The following is a 10,970-nucleotide window of genomic DNA, read 5'->3' as shown; positions in this document are numbered from 1 at the left end:
TAGCCCAATAAAGGAAAAGCACAGGTGATGTTTACTGAGCATGTACAATGCACTTGATGTGTAAATGCATTACCTTATTTATTTTTTCTGGGTACATGAATCAAACATGGTTAGTTGAAAAGGTAAATGAGACAAACACATTTCAGGATTCACCCAAGGAGTCCAGTTTTATTTATGGGAAGCCCAGGGTAACCAAATACAGCAGGGCCCATCTAGAGAGGTATCTTTTTTTCTGTAGAAAACCAAGCTTCAAATGCCAGTGCAGGCTAGTGAAATAGAAAGCAAACAGGATAGCCCAGATGAGATCTCAAGCTGTTTTCAGTATTAGATTCTAGTAGGTCTAAACTCTGGTTTAGTAAAAATGAGTTTCAGCCCAAGTTCCTACCAGGGAAGAAGATACAGTTTTGAGAATGAACTGGGCTCCCTGCCTTTTCCTAGGAATCAGCTGAGGAGGGCAAACTTGGGGAGGACTCAAACTTCTACAGCTAGTTTGAACCTGCTGCATTAGTTTAGCTCTGCAAGTACCAAGTCATGACATTTCAGGTATTTCCTTGATGTTCTCAGATGGAATGTCCATTAAGAAAGGGAGGGGGAAAGCTGAGAACCCTTCTCCATAAAGCTCCTTGCTTACCTGATTAGGTCTGTTGGTAGTTTGGCTTTAGTGTTCCTAGGAGAGGGTGGCAGCATTGAGGAATTCATCTGGAGAGTGTGACAACCAGCCTCCCTCTTCTTGCCTGGCTTTTAGCACTCAATCCATTACCCCATACTTGACATTGATTTGCCAAAATCTCATGTAACTGGGGAAGTTCCCCTGGTCAGTGGCTTCTCTCTGGTGGCTTCTCTTCAGTCTCCTCCAGGGCCTGCTTCCCTGCCCATCCTTTCAATGTCGGGAGTTCTCTAGGGCTCCATCCTCAGCCCTCTTCTCACTCTCTACACTCCCCACTGCTCCAGGTTGTCTCAATCGCAGCACTAGTGTCAAAAGTGCTGGATAATTCTTTTTTGAGTGAGCCATGGGAGCTGGGGTGGGGAGGGTTGTCCTGCACACTGTGGGTAATTTAGTAGTGTCTTTGGTCTCCTCCCACTAGATGCCAGGGCCAGCTTGCCCTCTATCCCATTGTAATAGTCAAAATGTCTCTAGATATTGCCAACTGTCCCCTGGGAGACAAAACCACCATGAGTGGGAAACCACTCTTCTACTGTCCTTTCTGGGTTCAGTGACCAACTAAATGCCAATGGCTTCCAAATCCAGACCCCTAGGCCTGCTGGGCTTCCCAGATGGCCCTAGTAATAAAGAACCTGCCTTCCTGAAGGAGACATAAGAGATGTGGGTTTGATCCCTGGGTCAGGAAGGTCTTCTGAAGTGGGAAATTGCAACCCACTGCAGTATTCTTGCCTGGAGAATCCCATGGACAGAGGAGCCTGGCAGGCTATAGTCCATAGGGTCACACAGACATGCCTTAAGTGACTTAGCAGGCACGCATGCAAGCTTGCTGGTCTCTGGAAATGTTTATCCAATTGTCCCCTGGGTATTTCCATCTGTATATCCCATAGTCATCACAAAATCAGCCAATCCTAAACTGAATTTATCTTCTCTCACTCAGGACTGAACTTCCAGTGATCCAAACCACTTAGAGGAAGTGGTCTTCCTCCAAGTCTATCCTTTTGTCTAGTCCCCAACTCTTCCATCCTCTGCATTGCTACTACCAAGGTGTTAACTCAGACAGTAGCTCTTGTCTAGATTGTGACAGCATCTTCCTCTTCCCCCTGCCCTCTGCCTTGCCCTGCCATTCTCCACACTGACCTGGGGGAGCTTCCTAAGACTTCTACCTGACGACACTCTCCCTAGCTTTACATTTATGGTTGGCTCCAAAACTTTGGAATTAATAATAAATCCTTAAAAGGATTTTCAAGGCCCTGAGTGATCTGGCCTCAGATTACCATCTGCCTCATACTTGATCCCCCAAATCGTACTCATTTCCTCTTGCCCCGCATCTGTCTCTCATTCAGGAATGCTCTCTCCCACGTTCACCTGCCTCACTCTTCATCCTTGAAAAGCATATCAGGTGAAAAGACTATATAAACTTTGAAAACAAGGTGTTTTTTTTTGTTTTTGTTTTTAATTAATTTATTAGTTTAATTGGAGGCTAATTACTTTACAATATTGTAGTGGTTTTTTGCCATACACTGACATGAGTCAGCCATGGGTGTACATGTGTTCCCCATTCTGAACGCCCCCCACCACCTCCCTCCCCATCCCATCCTTCAGGGTCACCCCGGTGCACCAGCCCTGAGCACCCTGTCTCATGCATCGAACCTGGACTGGTCATCTGTTTCACGTATGATAATATACATGTTTCAATGCTATTCTCTCAAATCATCCCACCCTCACCTTTTGTTTTTTAAACAGTTGCTTTTTATCGAGTCCATACTACAGATTCTAACCTTACACAGACATAAACCATAAACCCAGTTAATGTTGTTCTTAACGACACTAAACTTCCAGACACCAACGTGTAGGTCTGTGGTACTGTCAGGTGATGGGTGAGGAGATGGGTCTCACTGCGGATGTGGCCACCAGGCGTGTTCCTGAGTCCTCAGCCCAAGAGCAAAGGCATAGTGTCTAGTCCCACAGTGTCTAGGGTCTAGACTAGTCCCCATAGTGTCTAGTCCCACAGGCTCTCTACTGGCTGCCAAATGGCCATAATGAATGACTGATGTCATTTCTACAGGAAGAGACCCTTTTTTCTACTTTTAATTTGGAGTTAGCAGGTGGTAATTTTGATAAACTCAGCCATGGCCACAGGACTGGAAAAGGTCAGTTTTCATTCCCATTCCAAAGAAAGGTAATGTCAAAGAATGTTTAAACTACTTACTGTACAATTGCACTCATTTCACATGTTGGCAAGATTATGCTCAAAATCCTTCAAGCTAGTCCTCAGTAGTAAGTGAACTCAGAACTTCCACATGTACATGCTAGATTTAGAAAAGACAGAGGAACCAGAGATCAAACTGTATCATAGGAGAAGCAAGACAACTCCAGAAAAACATCTACTTCTGCTTCATTGACTATGCTAAAACTTTGACAGTGTTCAGTTCAGTTCAGTTGCTCAGTCGTGTCTGACTCTTTGCAACCCCATATATCGCAGCAAGCCAGGCCTCCCTGTCCATCACCAACTCCCGGAGTGCACTCAGACTCATGTCCATCGAGTCAGTGATGCCATCCAGCCATCTCATCCTCTGTCATCCCCTTCTCCTCCTGCCCCCAATCCCTCCCAGCATCAGAGTCCTTTCCAATGAGTCAACTCTTTGCATGAGGTGGCCAAAGTATTGGAGTTTCAGCTTTAGCATCATTCCTTCCAAAGAAATCCCAGGGCTGATCTCCTTCAGAATGGACTGGTTGGATCTCCTTGCAGTCCAAGGGACTCTCAAGAGTCTTCTCCAACACCACAGTTCAAAAGCATCAATTCTTCGGCACTCAGCTTTCTTCACAGTCCAACTCTCACATCCATACATGACCACTGGAAAAATCATAGCCTTGACTAGATGGACTTTTGCTGGCAAAGTAATGTCTCTGCTTTTGAATATGTTATCTAGGTTGGTCATAACTTTCCTTCCAAGGAGTAAGCGTCTTTTAATTTCATGGCTGCAGTCACCATCTGTAGTGATTTTGGAGCCCCCCAAAATAAAGTCTGACACTGTTTCCACTGTTTCCCCATCTATTTCCCATGAAGTGATGGGACCAAATGCCATGATCTTCGTTTTCTGAATGTTGAGCTTTAAGCCAACTTTTTCACTCTCCTCTTTCACTTTCATCAAGAGGCTTTTTAGTTCCTCTTCACTTTCTGCCATAAGGGTGGTGTCATCTGCATATCTGAGGTTATTGATATTTCTCCCGGCAATCTTGATTCCAGCTTGTGCTTCTTCCAGCCCAGTGTTTCTCATGATGTACTCTGCATAGAAGTTAAATAAGCAGGGTGACAATATACAGCCTTGACGTACTCCTTTTCCTATTTGGAACCAGTCTGCTGTTCCATGTCCAGTTCTAACTGTTGCTTCCTGACCTGCATACAGATTTCTCAAGAGGCACGTCAGGTGGTCTGGTATTCCCATCTCTTTCAGAATTGTCCACAGTTTATTGTGATCCACACAGTCAAAGGCTTTGGCAGAGTCAATAAAGCAGAAATAGATGTTTTTCTGGAACTCTCTTCCTTTTTTGATGATCCAGCGGATGTTGGCAAGTTGATTTCTGGTTCCTCTGCCTTTTCTAAAACCAGCTTGAATATCTGGAAGTTTACGGTTCACGTATTGCTGAAGCTTGGCTTGGAGAATTTTGAGCATTACTTTACTAGCGTGTGAGATGAGTGCAATTGTGCGGTAGTTTGAGCATTCTTTGGCATTGCCTTTCTTTGGGATTGGAATGAAAACTGACCTTTTCCAGTCCTGTGGCCACTGCTGAGTTTTCCAAATGTGCTGGCATATTGAATGCAGCACTTTCACAGCATCATCTTTCAGGATTTGGAATAGCTCAACTGGAATTCCATCACCTCCACTAGCTTTGTTTGTAGTGATGCTTCCTAAGGCCCACTTGACTTCACATTCCAGGATGTCTGGCTCTAGGCCAGTGATCACACCATTTTGATTATCTTGGTCATGAAGATCTTTTTTGTACAGTTCTGTGTATTCTTGCCACCTCTTCTTAATATCTTATGCTTCTGTTACGTTCATACCATTTCTGTCCTTTATTGTGCCCATCTTTGCATGAAATGTTCCCTTGGTATCTCTAATTTTCTTGAAGAGATCTCTAGTCTTTCCCATTCTGTTGTTTTCCTCTATTTCTTTACATTGATCGCTGAGGAAGGCTTTCTTATCTCTCCTTGCTATTCTTTGGAACTCTGCATTCAGATGTTTATATCTTTCCTTTTCTCCTTTGCTTTTCACTTCTCTTCTTTTCACAGCTATTTGTAAGGCCTCCCCAGACAGCCATTTTGCTTTTTTGCATTTGTTTTCTATGGGGATGGTCTTGATCCCTGTCTCCTGTATAATGTCACGAATCTCCATCCATAGTTCATCAGGCACTCTATCAGATCTAGTCCCTTAAATCTATTTCTCACTTCCACTGTATAATCCTAAGGGATTTTATTTAGGTCATACCTGAATGGTCTAGTGGTTTTCCCTACTTTCTTAAATTTCAGTCTGAATTTGGCAATAAGGAGATCATGATCTGAGCCATAGTCAGCTCCCAGTCTTGTTTTTGCTGATTGTATAGAGCTTCTCCATCTTTGGCTGCAAAGAATATAATCAATCTGATTTCAGTGTTGACCATCTGGTGATGTCCATGTGTAGAGTCTTCTCTTGTGTTGTTGGAAGAGGGTGTTTGCTATGACCAGTGCATTTTCTTGGCAGAACTCTATTAGTCTTTGCCCTGCTTCATTCTGTATTCCAAGGCCAAATTTGCCTGTTACTGCAGGTGTTTCTTGACTTCCTACTTTTGCATTCCAGTCCCCTATCATGAAAAGGACATCTTTTTTGGGTGTTAGTTCTAAAAGGTCTTGTAGGTCTTCATAGAACCATTCAACTTCAGCTTCTTCAGTGTTACTGTTTGGGGCATAGACTTGGATTACTGTGATATTGAATGTTTTGCCTTGGAAACGAACAGAGATCATTCTGTTGCTTTTGAGATTGCATCCAAGTACTGCATTTTGGAGTCTTTTGTTGACCATGATGGCTACTCCATTTCTTCTGAGGGATTCCTGCCTGCAGTAGTATATATAATGGTCATCTGAGTTAAATTCACCCATTCCAGTCCATTTTAGTTCGCTGATTCCTAGAATATCGACATTCACTCTTGGCCATCTCTTGTTTGACCACTTCCAATTTGCCTTGATTCATGGACCTGACATTCCAGGTTCCTATGCAATATTGCTCTTTACAGCATCGGACCTTGCTTCTATCACCAGTCACATCCACAACTAAGTATCTGTGTGGATCACAACAAACTGGAAAATTCTTAAAGAGATGGGAATATCAGACCACTGTACCTGTCTCCTGAGAAGCCTGTATGCAGATCAAGAAGCAACAGTTAGAATTGGACATGGAACAATGGACTGGTTCAAAATTGGGAAAGGAGTATGTCAAGGCTATATACTGTCACCCTGCTTATTTAACTTATATGTAGAGTACATCCTGTGAAATGCTGGACTGGATGAATCACAAGCTGGAATCAAGATTGCTAGAAGAAATATCAACAACCTCAGATATGCAGATGAGGAACTAAAGAGTCTCTTGATGAAGGTGAAAGAGGAGAGTGAAAAAGCTGGCTTAAAACTCAACATTCAAAAAACTAAGATCATGGCATCTGGTCCCATCACTTCATGGCAAACTGATGAGGAAAAAGTGGAAATAGTGACAGATTTTGTTTTCTTGGGCTCCAAAATCTCTGCAGACAGTGACTGCAGCCACATAATTAAAAGATGCTTGCTACTTGGAAGAAAAGCTATGACAAACCTATTAGCATATTTAAAAGCAGAGACATCACTTTGCCAACAAAGGTCCATATAGTCAAAGCTATGGTTTTTCCAGTAGTCATGTTTGTGAGATATGAGAGACCATAAAGACAGCTGAGGACTGACAAATTGATGCTTTTAAACTGTGGTGTTGGAGAAGACTCTTGAGAGTCCCTCGGACTGCAAGGAGATCAAACCAGTCCATCCTAAAGGAAATCAATTCTAAATATTCATTGGAAGAATTGATGCTGTGAAGCTGAAGCTCCAATACTTTGGGCACCTGATTTGAAGAGCCGGATTTTTAGAAAAGACCCTGTCTGGGAAAGATTGAGGGCAAGAGGAGAAGGGGGCTACTCCTTCTCATCCTAAATGCTCCGATGAGATGGTTGGATGGCATCACTGACTCAATGGACATATATTTGAGCAAACTCCAGTGAAGGACAGGGAAGCCTGATGTGCTGCAGTCCATAGGGTCACAAAGAGTTGGACATGAGGTAAGGGACTGAACAGCGACAAAAACAATTTGATAAAGGGACAGGGTTATGTGGGGTACAGCAAGTGCAGTGATCCAGCTTTCTTGATCTTGTGTTTGAGTTTGTCCTCCAGTGTTGGTTATCGGCTGAATACTCAGCAGAAAAACACTTTCCTTCTCACCCCACCACCCCATCCCCCTTAAAACGCGGATACCCTTCAGGATGCTAGTGGCACCACTGCCACTGCATTTCCTGTTGGCAGCAGAGAGCAAGTGAAAACAGTAGCAGCAGCGGGCAGCGGCCCAGGCAGAAACAGCTCTCACAGGATTCAGGGAAGCTTTCCCGTGGCCGATCCCGGCTCCCAGGCCTTGCGCGTCCTGATCCCAACAGCTGGAAAGGGCGCCGCGGTGACCAGCAGCAACTTGGCCAAGACCGCCCTCGGGCACAGTTGGAGAAAGCCTCGCTGAGTGCCTGGGTTGCTCAGCGCCCCCTTGGGCGCGGGCTGGCTCTCTGGGGACTACGGCCGCGGCAGAAGGCGATGCCTAGGCGCGCTCCCCTCCGCGTGGCCCGAGGGTCCCTGGACGCTTGGCTGCTGGGCGGCCTCTGGGTCTGCGCGCTGGGCTGCCTCTGCGGCGTGGGGACGGCGGCGCCGGGGGCCGGGGCAGGGGCTGGGGGCTCCCTGGGGGCTCAGCGCCCTTGCCAGGCGCCGCAGCAATGGGAGGGACGCCAGGTGCTCTACAGGCAGAGCACCGGGCGCTACAGTCGCGCCCTGCTCTCTTACGACGGGCTCAACCAGCGCGTGCGGGTGCTGGACGAGAGGAAGGCGCTGATCCCCTGCAAGAGGTACGCGGGGCGGGGGGAGCGAGGCCAGGGCGGCCCGGGGAGGGCGAGGTCGAGGGAGCTGCGCCGGAGCGCGGGGTTTCCAGCAGCTCGCGTCGCCTTCCTCCCATCAAAGAAAAACTTCGCGGAGAGGATCTCTTGGGGACAGCAGAGTTGGGGGCTGGGTGTCGGGCTGGACCACTGGGGGCGGCCTGCTGGCGGGCACTCAGTGAGACCTCGCAGGGCGGTGGCCGGTGAAGAAAGGCGGCGCCCCCAGGCCCTGGTTCGCCCACATTCAAACGCTGCTGAGTCAGCCTCCTGACTCCTGGTGCCCCCTTCAGCCTAGGGCGTGTCTTCTGCACTATCTCAGCTCTTTCAGGAGCCATCTGTGAAGGAGACACGCCGAATACATATTTTATACGAGGTTTTTTTTTTTTTCCTTTTTAAAGGAATATGACAACTCAACCAAAAGTGTGCGGGATCAGTTAAAAGAACTGTCACAACCGTTGAAATTTTCGTCTACTCCCTTAAAATTTCTTTTAAGCAAGTTTTACATTCGGTGATCAATAAGCCTGTACGTCTGTATCTTTTTTATAGAACATGATCTCTTCCCTGTTATTTGTCATTTTAATCGTTGCCCCCTACCTATTTTTAATGGCTGCACAATATTCCACAGAGAGGTTATGCTACAATGCTTTTTAACTACTGGTATGATTAGTCACCTTTCTGCATCTGTTATGACAAAGGACACCCTCTTTCCTGAGACTGCAGTTTGTTCTGACCCTATTAAAACCTGATTTCTATTTTGGGATCGCCACCTGTCAGTTCCTTCTGCCTCATTCCTGTTTCTCTGTGTGTGTTCCTCCAAGGGTTATGCTGGCCTCTCATATGGAGTTGGCATAATTAGGAGGTGCCATGTGAATGTCCACAGTTTAAGGCTCCAATGGGCAGTAAAATGTGGAGAAAATTTGATATCATTTCACCTAAAAGTGTTTGTTGAAGTATTAGGTATCTTGAAGACAGTATGCAAATGCAAGAATTGTTCAAAGCAATATATTTGAGAATGCAAAATAGTACATGATTGTAAACCACAAGTGCTGAGGAGGCCTGGAATAGCTGAGTCATCATGGGGTATTGGGAGTATCTTTTCTCTTTCAAGAAGATGAATGTTTTCTGTTAAGTCTCGAAGAACTTTGTAATAATAATAGCAAAATCCAGCATTTGAGTACTTGGTATGTACCAGTCATGGTCCTGAAGATGTTCCACATACCGTATTATTTAGTTTAAAAATCACAACCACTGGACAATGCAGGTGTTATGATCTCCATTTTACAAGCAGAGAAATCTGGGGTCAAGGGAGATTAGATAACTTTCTCAGATCAAGAGCTAGGACTGGAGGAAACTGAGTTGATTCTGACATCCATGATATACTGGGCTCTTGTTCCTTTGCTTATTCATTCAATCTGCATTTTTTGTGTGCCAGTCATTTTGTATAATCAGAGTGGGTCCTGGGTTTCAGGGAGGTCACGGTGTGGGGGTGGAATCATATAAGGAAGAATTCCCATATAGTGGGGTAAGGGATGAGCTGGACTTGAGAGCACCCCAGACAAGCAACTAACCTGGAGGTGCTTCCTGGAGGAGGTGGAACAGGAGCGAGTCCCAAAATCCCTGGACGGGCTGACCATTAAGGGGAAGCGGGTGTGGAGCGAAGACTGATCCAGGATGATCCATCCAGGTGTATTTTGGGACATCCTGCCACAGGCAAGGCTGAGAATATTCCAAGAACTGCAGGCCAATCACTGTTAGACTGAAGCATGGAGTATGGTGGGAGGTTGGGGATCCAGGGAAGGATATTTAAACAGTGGAATGCCATGGCTGGGTTTTTAAAAGAGCACTGGATGAATGGTTGAGAATAAAGAAGAACAAAAGAAGAAGCTGAAACATGACCTAGGAGATGTTTGTAGAGAGATCCAGGTGGAAGATGGGGTGTGGCAATGTGATGGTGAGAAGTGGACACTTTTGAGAAATTTTAAGGATACTGAAGAGGCTTATTGAAGGAGGTGCAGAGGATTAGATGGTATGCTGTAGGGTGGTGGTGGGGGAAGTCAGTTCTGGCTTGTGAAAGCTAACGGTACTGACGGCATTGAGTAAATGGTGATGCTGTTTGCTGAGATGGGATTTGGCTTCTGCACTTCTGAAGAAGGGTCAAGTACTGCTCTTTGTGTGCGTTGTCCTGAAGCCTTGTATAGTGGTGGCTTTCGGATGAGTCCATGTCAAAGACAGACTAGGATTGAGACAGACCTGGGACCTGGGACCCTATGCTGCAGTGCTCACACATGGACATGCTTCTCCTCCAGCAATAAAATACAAAGAAACTATATGGGACTAAAAATAACTGTGTGCATGCACAATTAGGGTGAATTCTGGATAAAGGATACAAAGAGAGCCAAAACCCAATCGCCACATTTGAAAGAGCCTGGAGCAAAAGCAGCCTACTATGTGCATTCCCCTATACAAAACACCACTGATTAAGGGGTGGGCAAACCACCTAAGCCATCCCCCTGCAGTCCGACCCCTGGATACACCCCTACCCTCATCCTGTGTAAGGAACAAGCTTGCTCCCCTTGGGGATCTGTTTGTTCTTGTTCCCCTCGCCCCCTCCACTGCAGCAGCGGCTCCTATAAAGCCTTGCCTGCATTTCTTGTCTGGCCTCTGATCAGTTTCTATTGATTAAAGAGGCCAAGAACCCTGATCAGTAACAGGATGGCCCAAAGCACACTGCTGACATAGTGGAGTGAGGCCAGGAGAAGGAAAGGAGGATAGGGTTCATCCCCCCACCTCCCAGAGGTAGGATTTTCATGATTTAAGGGATTAGGCTTTAGAGTCAGATAAATCTGCCTCTGAATTTCAATTTCTAATGCAGGTCTTTGGGTTACTAGATGCGAATGCTACTAATGCCTAATGTATTGCTTTGCTGTGGGGATGAAATGAGTTCAACTATGTACAGCACACAGTGCAATGTAGAAGGTGTGGCCACAATCGTCCCTCTGGCCACCACCATCTTCGCCATCCCGGTAAATTTACCATAGCCCAGAGACTCCCTGCCAGCCCCATGAGCTCAGAAACTTGACCTTGTGGCACCCTCCAGGGCCCTTTCTTTGGGAGCTGACTGAGA

At 45.9% G+C, this 10,970-nt stretch overlaps 1 protein-coding gene across 1 annotated transcript in view; it reads left to right on the top strand.

Moving 5' to 3' along the window:
* The first annotated feature begins 7,239 nt into the window (after positions 1–7,239).
* EPDR1 (ependymin related 1) overlaps positions 7,240–10,970 on the top strand; it is a 36,829-nt gene continuing 33,098 nt past the window's right edge. Inside the window, exon 1 of the mRNA XM_014476817.2 lies at positions 7,240–7,819. Within this exon, the coding sequence (XP_014332303.2) occupies positions 7,515–7,819 (305 nt within the window). The 5' untranslated portion in view covers positions 7,240–7,514. The remainder of the gene's footprint in view (positions 7,820–10,970) is intronic.

This window comes from Bos mutus, chromosome 4, assembly GCF_027580195.1.
Source record: "Bos mutus isolate GX-2022 chromosome 4, NWIPB_WYAK_1.1, whole genome shotgun sequence".
NCBI lineage: Eukaryota > Metazoa > Chordata > Mammalia > Artiodactyla > Bovidae > Bos > Bos mutus.
This window is presented reverse-complemented; position numbering and strand designations above follow the sequence as displayed.